The sequence below is a fragment of the Mollisia scopiformis genome (genome assembly GCF_001500285.1).
Source record: "Mollisia scopiformis unplaced genomic scaffold LY89scaffold_18, whole genome shotgun sequence".
In the NCBI taxonomy this organism is placed as follows: Eukaryota; Fungi; Ascomycota; class Leotiomycetes; order Helotiales; family Mollisiaceae; genus Mollisia; species Mollisia scopiformis.
The window spans coordinates 535,752-559,184 of NW_017263598.1; the positions used below are offsets into that span (position 1 = coordinate 535,752).

The window sequence follows — 23,433 nt, forward strand, 5'->3', positions numbered from 1 at the left end:
TACCCCCCCGCGGGAGCTTAGTGGCTCCTAGAATAACTGCTGAGTCTACTGTGCAACCAGCAATCATTTCGGCCAGTTAGACACCAAGACTCACTCTTGGCAAGCACATCGATGATTCGTGTTGAGTCTATGTCGGAATACATGAGGGACTCTCTCACTAATTTCATGGACAAAATATGGGCAGCCCGATCCTAGTGGCTTACGAACGACGAGAATTATTGGTCTGGAAGCACTGCATTTCGATTTGGATTAGGTGGACCTTATAGTCACAGGTTGTAGTTCACATCAAAACATTCCTTGCATTTCAATCGTGCTTTCGATTTGATTCATCAGTACTCTGTATTGTTTCGAAATCTTCTGCACCTGCGACAGTTAGGTACTCTACTGCATTTAACAAAGGTCTTCCTCAAATAACCTTCGAACTTTCCGAGGCCCCTGATGCATTGAAAATGGAGAAGTCCAATCCATTTTGCCCTTGTTGTGGCCGTGAGGAGGAGACACATCGTTATAACTGCCCTTCGAGTCAGAAATCCTCTGAAGATAGGCCGAAAAAGGCGTAAGTAGCGCTCATTCTTCATGGAGTCATTCCCGAGCTGACCTCTGATATAAGTGGCACTGATTTGGTCGCTGAAATTGGTCTCCAGAAGCCACTTTTCTACATTGACAAGAACTACGTTCTCACTACTCGCCTGCTCTCAAAACTGTTGTTTGATGGAGTTTGGAGCGAGTCAGCTTCAGGTAGTATCACCTGGTCTGAATACTCCCCAATGATGTTTGATCTTTTTCAGACCTGGATGTACGACCACCAAATTTGTGGAAGCTATGAAGGATAACCACGCAAATCTATACGACGGAATTTTTATTTGTGGGCGTTCGCATATCTTTTCCAGATTGCAGAGCTGCAGGATGACTATGGGGTCCTTCTTGCACACATGTGTTGTCGACATGGATTCAAAGCATCTATGCGAGTATTCCAAAAAGTCTACGATCAAGTTCCTGAGGACGCTTCATTGAGTAAAGTCATTTGCAACGACCTTATACATTTGCTTGGTCGATCGGGCTACATTGTCCCCGAACTCTGGAAGCTAGCCGTTGGAGGTACCATACCCTGGAAGTTGCTCTTTAATGCGTTCAAGGGTGCGGTTACTTTGATCCCTACAGATGTGGTTGAGGCCATCTTCTGTCCAAAGACGGCAGATTTCGAATTCTCCAACAGTTTATGGGAATATTGGACACAGGAATGGACACTTGACATGTTCATCAAAGCCGAGGAGGATGTGTGGGACGAGAAGAAAGCTATATGTCCTTCAGAAACGTCCCCACAGGGATTGGACTGATGAACAACGCGAATCTAATCGCAATCCTTGGTCTAGGTCGTCGGCTTTGCCCCGACACCGGAGCAAATCGAACGGCTCACGAATAATTCAAACGACGTCTCCGCCCATATTGAGTCCCAGCGAATCTGGGACTTCGCGGCTGATGGCTCAATGGAGGCAGAGATTCTGAGCGAGCTTTGTCAAAACATCCTGGATTCATGGATTCTTCCTCTTCCTTCCCGCTCAAGGTTCGGAACCAAACATGCCCTTGCCTTCATACAAAACTTGTGGCGTATCTAAAATTCCATCATGATAATGCGCCAAAGCACCCTGCTTTCGCGAAGGCGTCGTTTGTGACTTGATGGGGATTGCGTTCCTGATCAACTACGACGGAAATACCAACTTCCGTTAGCTCTAGAATGGGCTTTAGGTGGCAAATCCTGGCTCTAGAAATCCGACCAAAAACGATGACAGACCATTCGATCCTCCATGGACTGCCTACTTCTTCAATGCAACGCTCTGCTCTTCTCGCGATTTCCACGCTCTCGTCTCTATTCACAACAACGTAGGAGGCGTACGCCACATCGATAGGGCTTCGGTGCAATACTGGGCTGTCAACCCCAGCTACTCTTATCTCGAGAATGCCTACGAGTCTGCAAAGGGAGCACACGACTACCGCAGCTCAGTTCATGAGTTAGTGAGGGAATACAAAGAAGCACCACCGAGCAAGGACGCCCCACGGCTTGTATTTATTGATATTGAGGAGTTCGAAGAGTCGATGTTGTACACAATATCTTGTTGTGCTGCTGTTCTGGCAAATTCCGAACGTCCATGTTCGAGTCTTGAGAGTCGCTAGGTAACTTTCGAGAATAATAGATATTGGAGCCGACTCCGCCGAATCCCAGACGCTAATACCCCAACTAACATTGTGGCTCCTGTGTTCTGTCGTATTCGTGCCTCGGCACCAACCTTTCGCTGATAAATGTGGCGACGAACATTTCACTCTTTCGCGAGAGCTTCGAGGTACTGCCGATTTTCCTCTGCGGGGAAGGTGGACCACCCCCGCATGCCGCAAAGCTAATCATCCTGCCGTCTCCGCTCTCTCGCGATGCTAACCAGCCTTGGTATAGCATCACGGGACTAAAATCCGATATCCAATGAAGGCAAAACCTTCTCCGAGTCTCAACTTAGTAGGAAACCGAATTACTACCAGATGGCAACGGGAAATCTATCGTCCCATGTCAACATGGCCATGCATGTTGACAAATGCTGTTGTTGCACGGACTCAACAACGTGCCGTTGCCATCCAAAATGCCCTAGCAGAGCTCTCTAGTGCTACTCGAAGGAACTTTATGACGCCAGAAGCTCTCGACGGTTGATGGACCGAGGAACGTGCTTGTGGAACCCATGCACTGTCGAAGCTATCAGAGCTTGTAGTATAAGCTTTCAATGAGGTCTTGCTTTTCTGTTCTATTTCCTGGAAATCTTTTCATCTCCCCTCTCTCGCTCTTGACCATCATCTGTAGCATTCTTTCTTTTTTTTGTCCAGTCGAGATCCCTTCGCTGAGCGCAAATGTGAAAAGTCTAGATCAATCACTATGACTCGGTTTTATAGATACTTTGCCACAGCTGCAGCTCTTCTCACCAGCGTGAGTGCCAGTCCGATCGCGGCGACTGGAGCTTCTCAAGCTGGTCCAACGGTGACAATTGCATCTGGAGTGGTTGTGGGATTTGCAACAGAAGTAGTCTCAGCTTCGACGTCAACTGCTTCAGCATACAACTATCTAGGCATACCGTTTGCCCAACCGCCCACAGGAACTCTGCGATTTGCTCCTCCTGCAACGCCCACAGCATGGTCGACACCTTTGCAAGCAACGCAACTTCCACCAGCATGCTACGAGCAGTTTAATGGTGAGTGAAGGCCTGTCTAGCAATGTGAAGGATGCTAACCAGAGTCAGCTCCAACCGCCGACTTTATAGAGGCAATATTTGCCAATCCTGGTGGACCAACTTTACAACAGAGTGAAGACTGTTTGTACCTAAACGTTTATGCGCCGACTGATGCATCGACGACAAACAAGAAAGCAGTGTTATTTTGGATCTATGGTGTATGTGACAGTGAACTTGTTGCCAAACTCTGCTGACGGTGCTTAGGGCGATTTGCAATTTGGTAGTGGCTCACTCATCACATACAATGGGTCCTCATTCGCTGGATTTCAAGATGTAGTGGTGGTTACATTTAACTACCGGTGAGTGTTGAACCGCAAAAATCCCATGTAACAATGCTGAATATCAACAGAACAAATATCTTTGGGTTTTCAAATTCGCCACAAATCCCAGTCGGTCAGCAGAATAGCGGATATCTTGACCAGCGACTAGCTCTTCAATGGGTTCAAGACAACATTGCTCAATTCGGTGGTGATCCTGACCAAGTTACCATCTTCGGCGAATCAGCAGGTGGCTGGTCAGTAAAGCAACTACTGGCCCAACCTCCATCGCCTCTTCCATTCCGAGCAGCTATCCTAGAATCTGAAGCTACAATGTTCACGGGATCCGCTCTAGCAAGCTACAATCAAGTCCTCAGCAATTTCGGCTGCGCATCTTCTCCGGCTCCATTGACCTGCATCCAACAAGTCAACGCCTCCTCCATCATAACATACATCTCGACCAACGCCCTAAGTTTCGCCCCAGCAAACGACCACGTAACATCAACCACAGACGTCCGTCCCAACATCCTCTCCAAACAATGGGCACCCGTCCCCTTCTTCCTCGGAACCAACGCCAACGAAGGCCGCGTCTTCGCCGCCGCCGCCGGGCTTGACCAATCCAACCTACCGATCACTTCCGGGGAAGTAATCGCAACTCTCCTCCCCAACCTAACCGATTTCCAGAATGCGTCTCTGCAAGTCTACTCCAGCCTAGTAAACAACACATATCTCTTCGCCAGCCAAGTCATCACGGACCTCGAATTCACCTGTCCGGCATCCTCTCTTTCTTCGTTCGCGGCGGCGAACGGCTTTGATGTGTGGCGGTATTATTATAACGCAAGTTTCCCGAACGAGAGTCCGTTCACGGACGCGGGCGCATATCATAGTTCCGAGATCCCGCAGGTTTGGGGCACGTATGGGTCGTTTGGGGGAGCGACGGCGACGCAGGAGGGCCTGAGTGCTTATATGCAGAAGACGTGGGCGGAGTTCGCGAAAAGTCCTGCGGAGGGACCAGCGGTTGGGCAGGGGTGGCCGAGGTTGGGGAGTACGGGGACTGGGAGGGAGCTATGGCAGTTGGGAGGCCCGGGTGCGCCGGAGGGGGGCGAGTTGATTGATTTGAGCGTGGCGGATTATGGGTGTGTGGTTTTTGATCCGATTGTTGCTTTTGAGGGGTTTTGAAGGTAAATTTGGGAGTTAGGTAATGTTAATGAGATAAAACAAATAGATACACAAGAGAATATACCGATTGTTAACATTGCTTTGGTATATGTGCAGTAGACAACTACCAAGTTCCAGATCTGTTACTGTACATCAATCTCGGTAAGTCGACTCATAGTCTCAAAAAATAAAGTCTCGAAAGTGTCTCTGAACGTATTACACAATGGAAACTTCCACAGCTACACAGGCTTCTTAATGATATTTCTTCGGAGTGCCAACGACGGAACAGCCAAACAAGCTACATAGCTGTAAAATATATCTTCAATTATAAAATACTGACAGTCACGTGACTAGTAGTATCTACCTCTAAAACATCCTCTGCTATGGATACGCTAGCATAGGATCAGTAGCATGAAAAGTTATTAGATAATTTCCTTTCGATACACAGAGCTCAATATCCAGTTTGATACGGTATATAAGGCCCCAAATCCCGTCCAACGAAAGCATCAATAACCTCACAACCGCATCACAAACATCTCCTGCAACAATAATGAAAAACACAAGAAACACTATTACTACACCACCGAGACCATCCGCCAACAAATCATCCCCTTCAACCTATTCACAGACTCTCAAATATGTTTCCCACCACGTTTCTACCCCTGAATCACGTGCCCCACTATCCTCCCATTGCAAACCCACAGACGAGAAGCTCGCCTCATCCCATCCCATCCCATCATCAACACATCCCCATCATTGGATCCCCGCCACCATCTCCTCCAAAACCTGAATCAGCGCCAATCTCGCACGGCGCTTACACAGTTCGCATGAAAGAGATCCCAGTAGCGAATCGCTCAGCCACAGATCCGTCATGTCAAACAGATCGATGGGCAATCGAGACAAGGTCTTGCTTGGATGATCGTAATTTCAATTAAACACATCTGCTCTCTTTTCTTCTATCGTTCATTCATTTATCCTTTCTGTTTTTGCTTTCCTTTGCGAATTTGCGGAGTTGGAAAGGGAAGGAAAGCGAAGGAAAAATGACAACGTTCAACTGCTCCAATGTCCCAACCGAGACCGCGACCGATGCAGGGGTCGCCGGCGCCGGCGTAAGTAAATTTATATCCTCACTCCTACCCAATCCAGCCCTAACCGTCATTTTCCTTCTTCAAGGTCCTCCTCTCCTTTATAATCACCGCGGGCATCTCCCTCATCTTCTCCGCCACCATCATCTTCCACGAAATGCACCTGCACCTCGAAGCCAAAGTAATCCGTAAACTGCTCCTCTCGCTCTCCGACCAGCAAGTCATAACCGGAATCGGCATCCAATGCGTCGGCCTCGCGAAAATGAAGTCCATGGTCCCCTACCACTTCTTCATCATCTGGATGCTCTCGTTGCTCTCCACCGCAACCCACATCTCGACGCTCTTCGCGCTCGTCAACGATTTCAAGCGAGATTGGGTCCTGAGATGGCTGAGACAGTTCTTCATGTTCGTCAATCTCGTGCTGAGCTGCGTGTCCGGGATCTTCGTCCTGATGGCCGTGATGCGCAACTTGCAGCCCACGCTGCCCATTGCGTGTGTGTGGGAAGTCGCCGGCAGGGGGACGCCCAGTAATGCGGGGATATCGATCGCGGGCACGATTGCGGTGATTGCGGGGCAGTGCGTCTTCTTTGCCATGGCGGTGTGGTATCTGCACGTCAACGGCGGGAAATGGATCAAGTTGGTGCAGTTGGGGGGTTTGGTGACGCTGCTGGTTATCGGGACCGGGGCTGCAGTGAGGGTGGTGCTGCTGTCGCAGGCGTTCGGGACGCCGTCGGTGCCGTTGGCGGATACGGGGGAGAGGGATTGGAATTTTGGGCAGTTGTTGACGTTGTTGTTGCTTGTGCTGCCGTGTATTTCTGCGGTGGAGATTTTGAGAGGTTTGTTGTCCCGCTCTTGTTGGAGAAGCATGATTGACGGTTCTGCAGGAGAAATGAACGTCCCGTCTCCGGTGGCAGATGAACATTCTGCAACGTTGCTAGGGAAGGACAATGAGCTGGGTGTTGTTCGAAGCTCTTTCCAACCGAATCCATTCTGGGGGAACCAAACAAGTCGGTTTAGTAAATGGTAGATGAGTCCACGGGGAAATTTGCTTGCAGATGAAGATGTATCGAATATACGAAGTGCTCGACAACGATACATTACTAGTCTGGCAAGAAGCGATCGATAGATTTGGGATACATGGCAGGTGTTTGGCGTAATCTGGTTTTGATTTGGTGGGGCTGGAACCGTTCCAAATTTTTGGTATCTTTGAATCAAATATGATTACTGTCTTGCCTTGTGTTGTTTGCTGTTATCGATGAGTGTTGTTGTTACTTGTTGAGAGTCTTCTGGCATTAGTCTAAGCCAGTTTGCGATGCGCTCGTTTTGGCGCCCATCTCCCTCGAAGAGCAAAGCATTACTATTTTTTCTTTCATTGCGTTCAATTGAATGGATCTTGTTGTTTGTACACGACATCGGATCAGGCTTAGTATGATCGAGAATGTGCTTCTATAGATATGACTACAAGAGAAAAGGCTAGGAGATCCTCGAAGCGGAGCTGAGTAAGGGTCCATCTAGTTGGCGGCATGGGTGTGTGCGTCTGTCAAACAGAAATCAAGGACGTCAGTCGCCATCTCAGTGTATGGTTTTCAAATCAGAGAATAGTGGAGATCACGTCACAAGCAAGCATCAAAGACGAAATGATTGTTTGGAAAACCAGCGTGCATTATGTTTTTTTTTAAAAGTTGTTGAAATCCAGCGCATTCCCGCAAGTGCTTAGCTATAATACATGCGTTATGAAGGCATCGTTTGCGGCATTATGTGTTGATATCAAGGGTTTTCTGTGAAGAAACCCGCTTGTATCAATTTCCCCCATATTTCATATCCCCAAATATGCACCATATTTGAATCGTCACATGATCCCTTAATGCTCGAGCTTAGGACCATCCTTGGGAGGGAAGATGGTCTGCCACTCATGCTCGATTGGCACAAGTGGATCAAGTCCGTATAAAGCCTTGTCTCCTGGTCCCTTGAATGCATGAGAGACATCGGCTTGTTCTTGGAGGAGGCAGCGATCGATCGCGGTACCCTCCTTGGAGAGTTCATGCCAGCGATAGAAGTCGGCTTTGATATTGTCAATCAACGAACGGAGAATGTGAAAGGTGCCATGATGTCAATGGAGTGTGGAGTGGAAAGGAGAAAACTTACGGTCGTTTCTCTTGTCGCCGAGAGCTGAACCCTTATCATTGTCCCAGTGACCCTTGCTGAAGGCGATCAGAGTGGTGACCTTGCCCTTCTTACCCTCGGCTGGGACAGCGGTAATATCGTAGACCATAGAGCAGATAGTACCAGTCTCTGCAAGCAGCTTGTGTCAGTTTGTCGTCGCTCTTGCCAAGTAACAGTCTCAAATGAGTAGGATTGGGAGTACACACCCTCGAGCCAATTGACTTGCCAAAGTTCACCCTCGCGGATGCATTGGTAGCCAGCGGTTTGGAAGTTGACACGACCAGCCATCGGTCCACCATGGATGGCGTAGACGATACGGTCAGAAGAGGAGAACCAACTAGCACGGAGATCAAGATATCAGTTTTGAAACTCTGGCGGAAGAATGTGCAGAGATGAAAGGAGGGGGATATTACATCTCATATTGCCACTTCTCAGGAACCCCAGTCTCGGGATTCTTGGCATCATAGTCGTAGATGATATGAACATCCTCGAGGTCCTTCTTGAAGAGAGGGATGGTTGCATCAAGGGTGATTGGGTGGGTGGGGTAGACGTTGGAAGACATGTTGGAGGTTTGATTGAAGTAGTAGTTGAAGATGTTGTGAAGTAAGTTGAAGTAAGATGAAGTGAGTTGAAGTTGTTGATGAGAAGAAGAGAAGAGAAGAGAGGAAAGGTGGTGGGGAGGGGGTATATATAGACTTGGGGAGGAGTCAGATGGGAGGAGATGAGGCTGGGGCTTTCGTCACAAGCAGCAAGCTAGGAAGGAACGCAGTGATTCAGAGCAAAACTGCTGTCTATTTGACTAATCGGGAAGGCACTAGAGTCAACCAGACGACAAGGCTCTAGAGTCACAGCACTTTCATCTTGGCTAGAAGAAACTCTACAATGGCAAGTATGATGTCAATATGCGAGACAAATCGAGGGTTGGAATGATGAATATGATTGCGTTTGGATTACACGCTAGAAAGGTAAGGGTGCAAACTTGAGTTTTAGCTGTCTTGTATGGAGCAAGTTAGAATCATTTTGAGTCCGTCACAAGGGAGTGATGTACTGAAGCCAAATACACCAGTCTTTGCTAAGTTAGCCAACAGCATGTACCTGACTCAATGTAAACACATTCATGAATTTGTCGTCATAATGATTGCGTGAAAGCGCATTCACCATGCAGGGCTAATGACAAACGTCTGAATCAAATTTCGAGTACAGTCAGGTGCTGCTCGGCAGAGCTGATTGGTACATGATAAATTGCCAACGTCGACTGACTGGATTTGAGGTGGTTGAGTTATGCTATTGGGTTTTGCGTTGGGGACAATCTTAAGCTGTAACTCAAACTTGGGTCGGGACTCCAGCGCAAGAAGTATCCGCTCACTCTTCATAGAAAAATTCAGAAGTCTAGTATAAAGAGAATCTTGTTGTGAATAATTAATTTGGTAGTTTACTTTGGTCAAAGAGACCTCTTTGTGAGCATTCACAACGGTAACACTAAAAGCATGAGGATTCCAGCAACCGAGAGCCTGGAGGTTACTACCACAACGTTGTAGGGGTGAAGGCACAAGGATGTATGCCTTACATGTTGGTGTGTAGCAGATGTGGGGCTGACGATCGTCAATACCAATAGAGCTTTCGTCAAGAGACTACGGGTAACCATGATCGATTGGCTATTCAGCTAATCCAAGCCTTTCCGACTTCTATTAAGAAACTATTGATTTACAATCCAGACCAAACAATTGGACATCTAACCATGTGATAAAACGTCGACAGCTCGCAAGTCACCTAGTCTTTCCAGTAGGAATGTTGAATAGCACTGCCGCCTTGCCATCCTTGTACGGCGCATCAACTCTGAAATAGCCCTTCCGCTCCAGCTGGATAATATCACCCGTCTTGCAAGCGGCCAAGTTAGCATCGCAAAAGGCTGCACTCCTGAACTCAGTCTGCTTGGTCAAGAAGTCTTCCCAGTTATCATCTTCTTCTAGCTTGTCCTTTGTGAGGAGATAATCGAAATCGACCAACTCCACTGGAATAAGACTTTGTCCCTCAGTCGAGAGCCATGTAATCTTTTTCTCAGTCTTCTTGACGTCACCTTCGAGATGAAGTTCGAGCTCAATGTCGACAACCGGAGAACGAAAGTCCAGTGAGGAGCGATTGATCTTCGGAACGATTGCGTTACCCCAGGCCATGAGAGTGATCTCCTCGTCCTGCTCGAATAGCTTGGCGTCCTCCTGATCAAGAATTAAATGGCTGCTATAGGCAACTTTCTTCGTTCCTAAACCAGGGTTCTTGTTGTGTCTTGGCCTCTCTTCCGTATATGCTTTCTCCGGACCTTGTTTAATGATCGTAGCTCTGACAGTCTCCTTTTGGTCAACAGCAGTATGTCGAGGAGCAATTGGGTCGATCTCCTTCTTGTTGATGTTCCAGAAGATTGTCCAATCCATAAGAGTAATGTTTCGGCTAGGGCCTTGCTTGAGAATAAAATCTCGTAGTGCTGAGATCGTCATCCCTCTTCTTAAGACACCACGAATCGTTGGCATACGAGGGTCGTCCCAGCCCCACACTCTACTAGCATCTACCAACTTAGTTAACTTCCGCTTTGACAAGAACGTTCGCTTGAAATTCAAGCGAGCGAAATCCCATATATGCACCTTGCGAAGGTTGAAACATTCTAGAAACCACTGATACTGCGGATTACGATCGGCAAATTCGGTAGTTCTGAGGGCATGGGTCACGCCTTCGAGGGAGTCGACGAGAGGGCAAGCAAAATCGTAGGTTGGATATGCCTTCCACAAAGTACCAGTACGGTGATGGGGTGTATGATTGCAGCGGTAAATGACCGGATCCCGCATCGCCTTGTTTGGATTGTCCACAGATATCTTTGCGCGAATGCAATTCTGTAGCTGTGTTCCGGCAATCATTCCTTCAAAAATGGCCATGTTCTCCTCGACGGTTCTGTTACGCCGTACGCTCGCCTTGCCAGTCATTCTCTCGTCTCTCATGGTCTTCTGGTCGGTATCGTCTGCGTAGGCGTTGCCTTCTTTGATCATTCGGGCACAGTACTCGTATAGGGTGTGGAAGTGGTCGCTTGTATAGCTCGTTTTGTCCGGTTTGATGCCCAAAACATCGAGATCCTCAGTAATTGAATCTTGAAATTCTTGTTTCTCCTTGGTGGAGTTCGTATCATCGAATCGAAATAAGAGAGTACCTTTGTATAGGTCGTGAGCGAAGTAATCGTTTAGCAAAGCAGCCTTCGCGTGGCCGATGTGAAGGTATCCACTGTGTGAAATCAGCAATAGCCCTAAGAACCAGGTGCTGGGGTATCAGGTATTGAACAAGGAGACATACGATGGTTCGGGAGGGAACCCGGTGACAACTTTTCCCATCTCAGCATCTTGGAGAGCGATATTGTAGCTAGCACCAGCCCTGCTTTGAGCAGCCTTCTTCGCCTTTGCCGCGTCGTCCTTGGCGACGAACTCTTCCTGGAGTTCTGGATGTGACTGCTCAACGAATGTAAACCAACGACTCAAATTCACCAGAGTCGCTCTCTTTACTAAGGAGTGCGCGATCTTGTTGCCCCGAATGGCAACCCACAGTGTCGAATCAGCTTGACTGAGGGTATAACCATCGATGTATGATCGCAACGTGAGATATTTCTCCAGGTACGCGAGGTGAGGTTCGATTGACTTGAAGTCTTCCTTTGATAGACCTCTCGCAAGCCGGGATGTTTCTTCTTCCTTCATCTTGGTCTTGGGTAAGTCTTCGAAATCTTTGACCAAGTCGAGGGCGAATCCGTGGTTTTGATAGAAGAAGAACCTGTAGTCTCAATTCTCGGTGGGTAACCGGTGACTCCGTGTCTGCCTGGACTATTTTGTATTTCGGCCTAGCAATCTTTACCTACGTATTGCCAGCCTCGCTAGGCAGCTGGAGGCTTGCTGCACACTAGCCACTATCAAGAAGCCACACGTTTGAAGAGGATCGCGGGTCAACTTCATCGTCGCATTGTCCCCTCTCAAGCTCGTCGTTTGTTGCACATATCTTATCAAGAAAGATTGTTGCCGATCAAGACGTTGCACCTCATGTCCCCTTCCGATGTCAATCTCTCCACTTCGTTTGTTTGTGGTGTTTCAAAGACCTGCCCTCCTTCTTGTACACTAGCAAGCGTTGCTCGTGATCTGATCTGGCAGCGCCATCAATTGTCAGCAACTCCGTACCAATAATCTCTTGCAGAATAGGTTGACTTCATACGGCTACAGCCAGCTGTAACTGCTCGCAGACCACACCAACGCCCCACCCCACATAAATTTGGAGTCTTCGTGAATTGGCTTTACTCCCAGAAGATCCAAGATAGCTCCGGAGAGCGTCCACCAAGCTCCACTTTGGTCAGCTTGTGGATATTTGCAGACAAATACCTGATGCCTCGCCTTCAGAATGAAGCTCTTCTGGCTCTTAATGAGGCTCGAATACAAGCTAGACAGTTCGGCTCTAGTCTCTACAACACCATATATGAAGGAACGACCCCAGAAAGCCCGCTCCGGAGATATCTGATCGATTACTGTATCAAGTCTACGCGCGACATACAATGTCCCAAGCATTATCCAGCTGAGCTGCTCGTTGATATTATCAATGGCACTCGAGCAGAGAAGCGGACAGATGGTGAAGGAACAAATCGTTGGGTTATGTCGAAAGACGACTTAATCGAAAGCTATTTTGTTGATGAAGAGGAGAGTAGGCAGCATAGGCACAATCTCCTGAAAGAGGTCGAGCTTCGACAGGCGGAAGAGGAATCAGCACTCGAAGCCTCCACTTCGGGGCGGGCAGGTCAGGATGAGTCTGATGAAGATGCTTCCGCAGATTTTACATGGGATGAGGCCTTTTTTGCGGGTTTAGTTTGAAGATCCTAGTCCGAGATACTTTTGACCAACGCCACGACCCTCTATCTACTAGGATTCTGCGCTGTTTTATGATTTTCATTCGACATTTGGCTACTGGAGTTTGGATAACTACAGACAGACATTGTGGGATGCTGTGGGCGTTTTTCTGCGTTGATTTTATTCATTCGACTATTAGACATACAGGATAATTTTCTACCAATCAAGTACATGTACTGCCCAGAACGCTGAGTATGCTTTCCAGGTTTTCTAGAATCTACCCTCCATGTTTGGTTTCGTGCTGTTCTGCTTTGTCCCAACACTGGCCCATGGAGCGACTTGGACAAGGCTTCCATGTTCTTTAATTGCTAGATTCTTTTCGGGCGTTCAACAACTGGAGGGACAATTTCCACACCATGAGAGTAGCAAATTTTCGTCCTTCGTCATACATAATTTGCCAAGCCTTCTATAGAGTCTATACCATCTACATCTATTCTTGCTAGAAAGAAGACAACCATTTCTTCAGCCCAGTATCTTCTATCAATTTGGATGCACACCAGTGATATCCTTTGCATGTGTTCCAAGGGGTTTCGTCGCTCTCACTCCCGTCTTCCCAACTTGCGTCAAATGTGCTTCCCTCTCATCCGAGTCTTCGGTGAATGTGAAGCATCGATACTCGCAATTCTTATACGCAGTTCCTATCACCGTCAATCTCCATCATCCTCAAATTGCAAATAGGCACGCTCACCATGACTAGCATGAAACCCATCCCAATCCTCCGTCAAATAATGCAAGAACGCCCCATGCGTCACAAGCACAAACTCCTTCTCCGGCCTCCTCCACAACCACATCCTCAGCTCCGCAGCCCTCGCCTCTACAGCTTGCAGACTATCCTCATATAACCCTTTCTACCTCTCATCAGCTCACCCCTCTTCACTTGATTCTCTCCAGCATAGAGAGAAAGAAAAAGGACGAACCTTCGAACTCCACCCTTCGTCCAAAATCGAATAATCGATTCTCCCACCATCAAACCCGATCTCCTTCCCTTCCGCACTTAACAACCGCCCCATCTCCTCCCGCAATTCGTCCCGCTCGTGCCCGACGTCGCATGGCTTGGCGCTAATCTCCTGTGCCAAGGGAACGAGGAGGAAATTTACGTCTGGACGCAGGAGAGCGGGTGCGAAGGAGTGGATTGCTGTTTGAATTGCTCTGCGCAAGGGAGAGGAGAGTATGATTTCGATGGTCGAGTGGTGTGGGAAGGTTGCTTGGAGGGCTTGGCATTGCGTGTGTCCGTGGGGTGTGAGGATGGCGTCGGGGACGTAGAAATTGTCCTGGGGTGTTGGTTAGTGGTTAGTGGTTAGGGGGATTGGGTGAGGGAGGAGGGGAGAGGAGAGGGACAGACGGATATGTTGTGTTCGCCTTGGGCGTGGCGGACGAGGTAGATTTTCTTGTCCATCTTTCAAATGTGGGAGGGTTTGGGGAAAGGTGGGATGTTATGGTTGGGAAAGTTATTTAAAGAGAGAACTTTGCAAGGAAAGAAAGAGAGTTGTAAGAGTTTAGATGGACCGCCAGTAAGTCACGCACTTCGTCGTCTCGGGTTAGATTCCATGTCCTGTCGGGAGAGTTCCCCTGGCTAATGTCGCTCGGGAAGTAACTGTTTTGGGATAGCGGCTTGAGTAGGCTTACCTGCCTTCTTGAGCTTTGATTTTTGTTTTGAAGAGGAAGGTTTTCCTTTGATTTCTACAAGTTCAGAAAGAACGTCTCATCACTCTTAGATATGTCAAGTTCTGTTGCTGTTATGTTATTACGCTCTTCGGGCAATTTATGAGGCTTCATTTCAATTTGAAAATTGAGAGTCACGTGTTTAATATCCTCATCCACCCTCTTGCTGGACCACAGTTGCAACTTTCATCTCTGCTTTTGAGTTTTCCTGCATTTTGCTTGTCTTTATATATTTTTGGCCACTACAACAAACAAGTGCAAGTGTTCAGAGGAAAACTATATTCAGTATGGTCATTTGTTTCCGCTACCTTTTTACAAGTCGTTTACTTATCGTTTCTGAGTCCTCTTCATGGGGACCAATCCGACCAGAAACATCGCTATAAGCAAGGGTTCTTCCGAGAGATAAATGAATAAGAGGCACTCCACTTCTCGAGCTTCATCAACCACGGAACAATCACGACTTAGCATCACTATCCAGCTCCACCTTCACCCATCTAAGCTCCGCAAAAGCCTGTCCTCCATCCTACAACCAATTAGCACATAAAAACCAGCCCCTTCCCCCAAAAACACAACCTACACTCAAAACAAACCCCTCAACAGGCCTCAAAACCAAACACCTCCTGCCCTCCACGTCCTCAACCCCCCACCTCCTCACCATCCTCCTCCCCACCAGCCCCGGATCAAACGCCATCTCGACCTCCGTAGCAAACCTGCTCTCTCCGCCCTCCTCATACACCGTATACCGTCCACAATAGCCCGCTTGCACGCGCGCCACCCGCCCGATGTCCGTCTCGGGCGCCGCCATCCAGGGCACGGACAAAGGGGTTGCGATGTCGGGATTCGAGAGGAATGCGTTCATGTAGCCATCCGAAGAGAAGGTTAGGCGGCCTAGGGCGTGCGGGCCGAGGGGGTGGCTGTGGAGGGATGTACAGGAGGAGGAGGTGTAGAAGGCGAAGGAGAGGAGAGTCCAGGTTCCGATTAGGTCGGTGGGGGATGGCATTTTGAGGAATGAGTTTTCTTGGGTATGGGATTCGGGAAGTCTTGGTTACTTTGAGATACTAAAGCTTAGGTCATCGATATTATGTTAGTCCGGGCGTTGAGAACTCCGTTTAGTGATGTGTTATATTGCTTATCAAACAAATTCTCGTTCAGCTGCCCGAGCGAGGATTCTAAGATTCATATGTTTGATGAATCGAGATGATATGGTAGTGGTAGTGAGTGAGATTTTGGTCTTGAGATCTAGTGGGTTTGGTCGTAAGCGGACCTATCACAAAATGCCTAGGTACATAGGTACTTCTCGTCCCAAAGTCTAGCCAATGAGTGCTTACCTAGGTACCTTCATGAACATTATGGCCAAGAAGGAAGAGAGGAAGTTTCTTCGTTCAACAGATTCGCAATTGTAAAGTTACGGTACACCTTCTCAATTGTACTATCACACAGCCTCAACCACGCAAAGTCTTTCCAACCACCCCTTAAAACTCAATCTGCTGCGAAAAAAACTCCTGAATAACATCAAACCTCCCCGTCCCATTCGTCAAATAACTCGCCCCCGTAGAATCCCCCAACCACATAACCTGCCTCACCTCACTCGCTGCCGGAAAGCTCGTCAAATTCCGCCCATTCGGATCCCCCGTATTAATGAAATTCACCCAATACTCGCCCATCTGCTGCTGCAGAAACTCATCCTGCGCCGTCCACGTGTAGTTATAGTACGTCGGCAGGTTGCCAAACACGTACCAGAGCTCGGAGCCGTGGTAAGCACCAGCAGTCTGGTTAGGCGGCGCGTGCGTCCAGTAGTAGAGGAAGACGTCCTGGGTAGCGCCGCCGCCGGACCAGGCTTGCGCCCAGTCCCACGTCGAGACGCGGTTGATGTCGTCCCAGAAGGCGAAGCTTTGGTTGCCAGCAGTCGCGGCGTCGGTCGCGGGGTACGAGGCGAAGAAAGAGGCGGAGAGGTTGCCGAGCAGGATTTCTTCGTAGACGGATTGGTAGGCGGCGAGGGAGGTGAATGTCGTTGCGGATGTTTCGCCGCGGTTGTCGCCTGTGAAGATGGGGATGTCGCCGTGGGCGTTTAGGCTAAGCGATTCGCCGTAGAGGTAGGGGAGGACGTAGCCGTCGATGACAGGGCGCCAGGCTGGGGGGTTGGTGACTTCAGTGCTGTTTTCGAAGACGGTGCCGGTGAGGACATTGTCGGCTGCGTTGCCGTAGATCAGAAGGTCGGCCATGGAGACGTTGCGGAGCTCGGCGATGCTGGTGACGTTCATTTCGGCCAGGAATGAGACACCGGCTGCTAAAACTGCTGCTTTGGATCGGTGAGCGGTGGCTAGACCGTAGGTTTCGGGGTCGTGTGGACCACGGGCTCCGCTCTCTGCGATGGTTGCTACGATCTTGTCGCTGGAGAGAGGACTGTACATCATGTCCAGAGCACTGGCAGATCCGGCTAGGAATAGGATTAGTATCAGTCAAAAGTAGCTGGAATTCAAACATACCTGACTGTCCACCAACGGTAATGTGGCTTCCATTACCACCAAAGGCAGCTATCTCCTCTCGCACGAAGGCGAGAGCCTGAATCTGATCAAGAAGACCATAGTTTCCCGAAGCATTGTGTCCAGATTCCTCATCAAGCTCAGGATGAGCTAGGAAACCAAAAGGACCCATCCGGTAATTGAAGTTAACAACCACGATATCCTTTGACGCAAGATGAGACCCATCATAAGTTGGTACACTACCAGCACCACCCTCGAAACGCCCACCGTAGATCCAGACATAGACTAGAAGGTTTGAAGTCGATGTAGCATTTGCAGGAGCCCAGATATTCATGTACAGACAATCCTCTGAGATGTCTTCGCTGCCGGAAGAGAAGAGTCCAAGAGCTGAATAACTTTGCGCGCAATCAGCCCCGAAAGATGTTGCGTTGAGGACTCCAGTCCAGTTGGATGGCGAGGTAGGAGCTGTCCATCTCAGATCGCCGATTGGTGGTGTTGCGAATGGAATGCCCTTATACACATTGACGGCACTGTTGAGGTCGGATGTAGCTCCCTAGACCGTACCGTAGGAAGTTGTCACTTGCTAGCTCGCCCATGCGATAGGGCTAGCAGCAAGGAGCAACGAAAAGTGGACATTTCGGAAAAACATAATGAACGATTAAGGAAGAACCAACGAAAGCCGACAAAACCTGCTGGGTGGTCCATCATTCAGGTGGACATTTGTGGCATCTATATATTCTCCCCCAGGAGCTCAAAGAAATCCGGCCCTGGACGACCAGGACGATCCGAATAATGACGCTCAATAGAGGACGTACTACATCCACAACATTCCAGTTCTAAATATTGAAACGAAACAGGTACCGTCCAATTATCTCCTCTCGCGGGAGAATCATCGACAAATGGGCCCACACTATAAATTGTGAATCTCGGGACCGAAAGATGTAGGACGGAAAATATTTTTCTCTCTCTCGTGGTAGCGTCCGTCCTTGTCCCTGAATCTAAAGACTGGAGAACTCGCTGCTTGAACAATAAGAGGAAGTCCACAGCTAGAAATGCATAAAGATCTAGGATTGTTGAGTGACAGGAAATACAATGTCAAAGCAGCACAGGATTTCAACTTTTTGAAGTTAGGAGAAAGTGTAAATCTTACCGGTACCGACGGCAGTTGATATGGGGATCCACACGCTGTGGCTTCAGGGGCTTACGCGGCTCGTGGTTAAGCGAGCGAGTGGCTAAGGAGCGGGGCTTGTTGCGTCGCATTGCCCTCCTCAAATCTTAATGCGAGTTTACTGGGGACGAGACGTTACTTAGTTGTGGGGATTCAATTGTGGGGATGGGAATATTCGTCGAATGGAAAGTATGCATCGGTGACGTAGTAGCTGATTTCCAAACTGTTTGTTGATGGCCGAACGGTCCAATGGAGTGTCATCTTTCACATGAGAAGTTTTCCATAGATTTCCGCACTTTTTCAATCCCTCTGATTCTAATTGCAGATATAATTGCTTAGATTCGAATACTCCAAGACTAAAATCCAACTGAAGACGTATCTTTCGTTTTTTTAGGGAGCGCAATAACCAGAACTAAGGTCATCAACTCTTACTACAATTACGCCAGGTGCAGGAAATCTGATTCTTGATTTGGAATTAGTAATTTTTGCAAGCGTCACGGGTGTTTGGGCTGCTGTAAATGGTGTCAATTGGGCTACACATGTTTATGAAAAATTTACAATAAGTTAGTAGTTTCTTTCAACAGATATTTCGTTCATATCGAAGCCGAGCAACAAGCAACCCGAGGTAAGCAGACTAGGGCCTTCCAATCGAATTCAAAAATCAAAATAGGAAATAAACCACAATAGACTCTCTCATTGTGAATCCCAAGCTAAAAATGCATTCTAATACTCAAGCCCTAATTCCGACCTCAATCCTGAAGCCATCTCGTCTTCTTTCTACTACCTAGCATATACAACAAGCCCTCCCCGTCCCATCCAATCCCCCTCCTCTCAAAATCTTATCATCCCACCCATAACCCCATCCTACCACTTATCCTCAAAAACAGCCATAATCGGCTCAACCCCATACGGCCAAAACATAACAACCGCCACAACAGGGAAATACCTATCCCCACCAACCCGCTGTCAGCAAACCTATCCTCCATTGCATTCCATCCCTACCCATTCTTATTTAAGAAGAAAAGTAATGCGACTCACATCATAGCAACACCCCCAACCCGCTTCCACTGATATCCCCAATCTGCCTTGCCGCCGAGTTTCGACGCCGATACGGTGCCGACGTGCGATGCGAAGCGGACTTGGCGGAATGCTGGTCGCTGGAGGTTTCGTCGGGCGAGGGCTGAGAGGATGGGGGATGCTGTGCGGGTGATGGGTGGCATTTTCGATGGTTTGGAGGGAAGATTTGGGGTTGGTGTGTAGATAGGAGGGATGGAAGGAGTGGTCTATGAAAGAGTGAGCGAGTTCGAGGTTGGTGTTTGAATGAATGAACGGGATGCCGGGGTTCGGGATTTCAGAAGAGAAGGAGGGCCGCGGGGTTTGTGGGACGTGAGAGAGGGGTTGTCTGACTGGCAGATTCAACGTGCAGTAAGCGGATTACTGTCCAAGCTGATACTCGTATTTCTTATGGATGTAGGAAGATTCTGCTCAACGTCAAAGTAAATATCAACAAAAAAGAAGAAAGAAAGAAAGAAGTCGACGAAGCAAAGACCCACGCTTTGTAACAATAACGACAACAGCTGATTCCCGCATGAATCCTCTGGTCGGTAAGACAGTAAGGTCTCATCATTGGTGCGATACCCTCGACCCTGCAGTAGTGAGGGGAGTGATTGGGTGGAAGCGCCGGGTATTTCGGGAAAGGGGTCTCGGGATCCTGGTTCACCCCGCATATTGGGGTTTCGAGAAGCGGGGTAGGGCGCTCTCGTGCGTGCGCGAGATGGAAGGTGAGATTGGTTGTTAAGGGGGATGGGACAGGTGTTGGGGTTTGGATGGAGGGAGTGTGGTTTAGGGGCGAGATGAGGAGGCAAGAGGATTAGATTGATACCTAGGAATTACTGTATTACGCACTGTATTGCGCGTGAGATGTTCTCCTGAATTTTCTCGCTTAGGTAGAACGAGCGACTGGCAGTGGTTAGGAGGGAGAACGGATGGGATTGTTGTTTGGTTGTGTTGTAAGGCTCATTGCAATTGTCGACTGAACTCCGACTACTTCACTCCAAGCCATTTGGTTGTACTTGACTGCTGCTCTCTAGATGGAATAGTTTTTTTGGTCCACGAGTATCCTTAGCAGCGCAGAATTCGTGCGAGGAAACATCAACTCCCACCGATCGAAATCAACAATACCACTTCACAAGCTCTCTAGCGTCAATCCTAACATCAATTAGTAATTAATTATCTTGCATGAAATACAATCCCACGCCCCTCAAACCGCAATAAAATTCAACGCATCCAAATACCCAATATTATTAGGCGGTCCACAAAAGTTCTGCGAATTGACAACCACCTCCGTGACCCCATTACAATACGCCCAAGTATTATACGGCGCATTCGCCGCCGTCAACAGCAGACTCCCCGACGCCCCCGGACAAGCCGGTCCACAGCCCAACTGCACATACACCGGATCATAACTACTTGTCGCGCGTCCCGTACTTCCAAACACCAGCGTCCCGGCTTCGGTGTTCGAAGTAGGGTAATAGACTAGCCCGTGCGCGACGGACGTTAGGCGGCCGGAGGAGTCGACGGTGAATTGAGCCGCCTGAGATTGCGAGGTGGTGGAGCGGACATAGGTGAAAGGCATGGTCGGCCCGATGTAGGGGATGTAGACAAAGCTGCCGGCGTAGGTGCCGTTGGCGAATCGGATGATGAAGGTGGGTGAGCTGCAGTTGGAAGATATGGCTAGGCAGCTCGAAGATGGCGTGGCTTCGATGGCGGAGGTGGATACGAGGGTGGTTACTGTCGTTGTGGCGGTGGAAATGATGTCGGTGACGGTGGCATACGGAGTGGTTTCTACGGTTGATACGGAGGTCTCGTCGTTAATCGAGGTCGATACAGAGGTCGTGACTTCTGTTGTGGCGCTGGATAACGTAGTGGTTACTGTGGCAAGCGGCGTGGTTTGCGAGGTTGATATCGCCGTGACATAGACGGTTTGGATGGAGGCGGGAAGAGTCGTTACTGAAGCAGTGACGCCGAGGCAGGAACATGCAGATGAGTAGCGAACGGCTCCTGAGCAGGCGGTGGCGTAGGTTGGGACTGCAGAGGGTGCTGATGTTGCTGGACAAATAGTCTGGCGTTCGTTCAAACGTTCATTGTCTCGTTGTTGAATCTGGCTGCTAGTGATTGTTGTGTAGGCGGTTGAGTAGCTTGTGTCGGTTTCCGTCGAGACTGTGCTAGTTGACGTTGTGATAAAGACGGTTGGGTCTGTTAAAGTGGTTGTTTCGGAGATAATGACTGTGCTTGAAAAGACGGAATAGCTGGTGTCAGTCTCTGTTGAGACTGTGGTTGTTGAAGCTGTAGCGTAGGCAGTTGGATCCGTCAGAGTTGTTGTTTGAGAGATGGTGATAGTGGTGGTGCTGCGAAAGAAGTTAGAGGGGCGGTATAAGAACTGGAGATTGAGCATACGTTGGACAAGGTGTAACAGTGCTTTGGAAGAAGGATGAACAGTCTGCGCTCGCAGTAGATAGACGTGTCGGCGTGCCAGTCGCACGAACCTGTGTTGATGTTAGTGGATATACTTGTAAATGAAATGCTTGATGCGTTGACTTACAGCTCGCAAGCAGTTATCAGCATTACATGCGGATGTTGCGGCTCTTTCGAAGACGTGCGGTATCTTCGCTCCGTGAACCAGGGCGAAAGACCCAAGGTAAAGACTGGTTGCTAAGATCGATCTCAACATCTTGAAGTTCAAAAAATTAGACTGAGAAGAAATTTGACAAGAGAGTGTGTGGTACTGGAATATAAAGTGCAGGAGCCTGACTACCTTTTATGTAACTGTACAGGACATCTTAGCCAGTTAGTCACAGTGGCCATCTGATTCCAGGTCTTCCAACGCAGAATAGGCCAGAGTCGAGACGCCATATTTGAATCTGTCAAGTGAAAATAAACGGTGTCGATAAATGTGGCGTTCAATAAAATCCCTAGTCCCAAGCTATTTACGTGCTCGGCTGTTGGCGATCTTTCGAGATATTCTCTGCAATGAACTTTTGGTCCGTCCGAGTTTGGAGTAGACAGCGGCCTAGACCGGATGGTATCTCTCTTTCTTCTAAATCATGCATGATCAAGACAGACATTTGTCACTCATGATCAATTGTTGCACGTCGATAGACCTCGGTCACCCTTTCCAATCTCCAGTTTAAAATTTTAAGCTTACCAGACCCCAAGAATTAGGTCAGGTTAGGTTCCCTTCTTTCGGAAATTCTGCTTCGTTAGCGCCCCCGCATTCCCCCCCTAATCCAACGTTCCAGAGCCCCAATTAAGCGAAGATCTCCACCCGCTTACCTGGTGAGGAAATGCGACCAATGCAGGAACGAGCTTAGTAGCCTTAGCTGGGTGAGGCTGATTATGGCGCTTGTCTAAGCATGCAGCCAGAACGGCCTGGCGTGCGCTCCCGCACCAGGACCGAGGCATGCGAGTGCCAAAAGCTTGGTTCCGCCACCTAGTCAACGATCTCATTAACCCTATACATCAGACGGACTTATCTCCAAGTCCTTGCTACCAATAGTGAACAAGCAGCTGGGTGAATATCAACAAGCAGTCAAAATTGTCATCCTAGGAGCAAGACCAGGAGATGGGGTAAGGGAAGAGTTATCGATCATCCAATTCCCCATGACCTAAGAATCCCTTGCAACTAGCGAGACGCTCTGGACCCCTCGCACGCGCAAGTCTCGACGGACGTAGCTCCCGCCTTGTGCTTTCCCCATGCTCTTTTGACCCCTTCGAGCCTCTCCCCCATGGCAATAGCTTGGAACAATACTTGGAGACTCAGACTCGCCTCAAAAATCTTTACGAATCAAACTGCGAAGCTCAACCAGCTGAAGAGATTTACGGCAAAAACAGATCAGAACTCCCATTGCTTCACTCAAAAGTTGGTACACTAGCTGTATGCTTCGCTATTGTATCCAGCTGGAAAAGACCCATCCGGAATATTCCATGTCGGATCGAATTCGGTCATAACCTCAATAGTCCGAAGCAGCACATCATCGCCATACTCCAACTGAATAATCTCCTTCATATTGTCTATACGTTCATCGTCAGCCAAGTATCAGAAAAGTTACTGACTCGGAACAGGACGTCCTTCTAAGTACTCTGCCACCGCTTTCGGGACCGGCTCATCATAGCCAACACTACTCAGTACCTGGATTGATGCCGCACGATTCCGTCCTATGTCTTCATAGAGAGCAAGCCGCTTCTCGATTTGCGATGAATTTGTTACGCCGTGCAT

The 23,433-nt window shown here is 48.7% G+C and overlaps 12 protein-coding genes across 12 annotated transcripts; 5 read left to right on the forward strand and 7 right to left on the reverse strand.

Annotated features, from left to right (window-relative positions):
* Nucleotides 1–449: 449 nt before the first annotated feature.
* Nucleotides 450–833, forward strand: LY89DRAFT_736845 (uncharacterized protein; the record flags this gene model as incomplete). The annotated part of the gene is made up of 2 exons (XM_018220179.1): nucleotides 450–556; nucleotides 611–833. The coding sequence occupies 2 exons, from the start codon at nucleotides 450–452 to the stop codon at nucleotides 831–833; spliced, it is 330 nt and encodes a 109-aa protein (XP_018068205.1).
* A 129-nt stretch (nucleotides 834–962) lies between these two features.
* Nucleotides 963–1,337, forward strand: LY89DRAFT_736846 (uncharacterized protein; the record flags this gene model as incomplete). Its single annotated transcript, XM_018220180.1, has 1 exon — nucleotides 963–1,337. One exon carries the CDS (start codon nucleotides 963–965, stop codon nucleotides 1,335–1,337), a length of 375 nt encoding a protein of 124 aa, XP_018068206.1.
* A 1,577-nt stretch (nucleotides 1,338–2,914) lies between these two features.
* On the forward strand, nucleotides 2,915–4,702 carry LY89DRAFT_672128 (alpha/beta-hydrolase; the record flags this gene model as incomplete). Its single annotated transcript, XM_018213260.1, has 4 exons — nucleotides 2,915–3,227; nucleotides 3,276–3,424; nucleotides 3,471–3,565; nucleotides 3,616–4,702. The coding sequence occupies 4 exons, from the start codon at nucleotides 2,915–2,917 to the stop codon at nucleotides 4,700–4,702; spliced, it is 1,644 nt and encodes a 547-aa protein (XP_018068207.1).
* An 894-nt stretch (nucleotides 4,703–5,596) lies between these two features.
* Nucleotides 5,597–6,926, forward strand: LY89DRAFT_148928 (uncharacterized protein). The gene is made up of 3 exons (XM_018205381.1): nucleotides 5,597–5,790; nucleotides 5,855–6,602; nucleotides 6,651–6,926. The coding sequence occupies exons 1-3, from the start codon at nucleotides 5,722–5,724 to the stop codon at nucleotides 6,791–6,793; spliced, it is 960 nt and encodes a 319-aa protein (XP_018068208.1). The 5' UTR covers nucleotides 5,597–5,721; the 3' UTR covers nucleotides 6,794–6,926.
* A 701-nt stretch (nucleotides 6,927–7,627) lies between these two features.
* Nucleotides 7,628–8,491, reverse strand: LY89DRAFT_753166 (uncharacterized protein; the record flags this gene model as incomplete). Its single annotated transcript, XM_018221262.1, has 4 exons — nucleotides 7,628–7,827; nucleotides 7,912–8,058; nucleotides 8,136–8,266; nucleotides 8,343–8,491. The coding sequence occupies 4 exons, from the start codon at nucleotides 8,489–8,491 to the stop codon at nucleotides 7,628–7,630; spliced, it is 627 nt and encodes a 208-aa protein (XP_018068209.1).
* Nucleotides 8,492–9,695: 1,204 nt separating this feature from the next.
* LY89DRAFT_590866 (putative glutamyl-tRNA synthetase, cytoplasmic) lies at nucleotides 9,696–11,657 on the reverse strand (the record flags this gene model as incomplete). The annotated part of the gene is made up of 2 exons (XM_018209619.1): nucleotides 9,696–11,193; nucleotides 11,263–11,657. 2 exons carry the CDS (start codon nucleotides 11,655–11,657, stop codon nucleotides 9,696–9,698), a joined length of 1,893 nt encoding a protein of 630 aa, XP_018068210.1.
* A 672-nt stretch (nucleotides 11,658–12,329) lies between these two features.
* Nucleotides 12,330–12,809, forward strand: LY89DRAFT_736851 (uncharacterized protein; the record flags this gene model as incomplete). Its single annotated transcript, XM_018220181.1, has 1 exon — nucleotides 12,330–12,809. The coding sequence occupies one exon, from the start codon at nucleotides 12,330–12,332 to the stop codon at nucleotides 12,807–12,809; it is 480 nt and encodes a 159-aa protein (XP_018068211.1).
* Nucleotides 12,810–13,223: 414 nt separating this feature from the next.
* LY89DRAFT_784711 (phosphoglycerate mutase family protein-like protein) lies at nucleotides 13,224–14,376 on the reverse strand. Its single transcript, XM_018222812.1, has 4 exons — nucleotides 14,188–14,376; nucleotides 13,763–14,116; nucleotides 13,534–13,693; nucleotides 13,224–13,483 (listed from the first exon to the last, which is right to left on the reverse strand). Exons 1-4 carry the CDS (start codon nucleotides 14,239–14,241, stop codon nucleotides 13,326–13,328), a joined length of 726 nt encoding a protein of 241 aa, XP_018068212.1. The 5' UTR covers nucleotides 14,242–14,376; the 3' UTR covers nucleotides 13,224–13,325.
* Nucleotides 14,377–14,961: 585 nt separating this feature from the next.
* On the reverse strand, nucleotides 14,962–15,507 carry LY89DRAFT_672134 (uncharacterized protein; the record flags this gene model as incomplete). Its single annotated transcript, XM_018213261.1, has 2 exons — nucleotides 14,962–15,030; nucleotides 15,085–15,507. The coding sequence occupies 2 exons, from the start codon at nucleotides 15,505–15,507 to the stop codon at nucleotides 14,962–14,964; spliced, it is 492 nt and encodes a 163-aa protein (XP_018068213.1).
* A 440-nt stretch (nucleotides 15,508–15,947) lies between these two features.
* Nucleotides 15,948–17,586, reverse strand: LY89DRAFT_753173 (prolyl oligopeptidase-like protein; the record flags this gene model as incomplete). Its single annotated transcript, XM_018221263.1, has 3 exons — nucleotides 15,948–16,944; nucleotides 16,994–17,520; nucleotides 17,555–17,586. 3 exons carry the CDS (start codon nucleotides 17,584–17,586, stop codon nucleotides 15,980–15,982), a joined length of 1,524 nt encoding a protein of 507 aa, XP_018068214.1. The 3' UTR covers nucleotides 15,948–15,979.
* A 1,277-nt stretch (nucleotides 17,587–18,863) lies between these two features.
* On the reverse strand, nucleotides 18,864–19,660 carry LY89DRAFT_687202 (uncharacterized protein). Its single transcript, XM_018215450.1, has 3 exons — nucleotides 19,566–19,660; nucleotides 19,197–19,441; nucleotides 18,864–19,104 (listed from the first exon to the last, which is right to left on the reverse strand). The coding sequence occupies exons 2-3, from the start codon at nucleotides 19,376–19,378 to the stop codon at nucleotides 19,023–19,025; spliced, it is 264 nt and encodes an 87-aa protein (XP_018068215.1). The 5' UTR covers nucleotides 19,379–19,441; nucleotides 19,566–19,660; the 3' UTR covers nucleotides 18,864–19,022.
* A 3,425-nt stretch (nucleotides 19,661–23,085) lies between these two features.
* On the reverse strand, nucleotides 23,086–23,433 carry LY89DRAFT_672137 (uncharacterized protein; the record flags this gene model as incomplete). Its single annotated transcript, XM_018213262.1, has 2 exons — nucleotides 23,086–23,228; nucleotides 23,271–23,433. 2 exons carry the CDS (start codon nucleotides 23,431–23,433, stop codon nucleotides 23,086–23,088), a joined length of 306 nt encoding a protein of 101 aa, XP_018068216.1.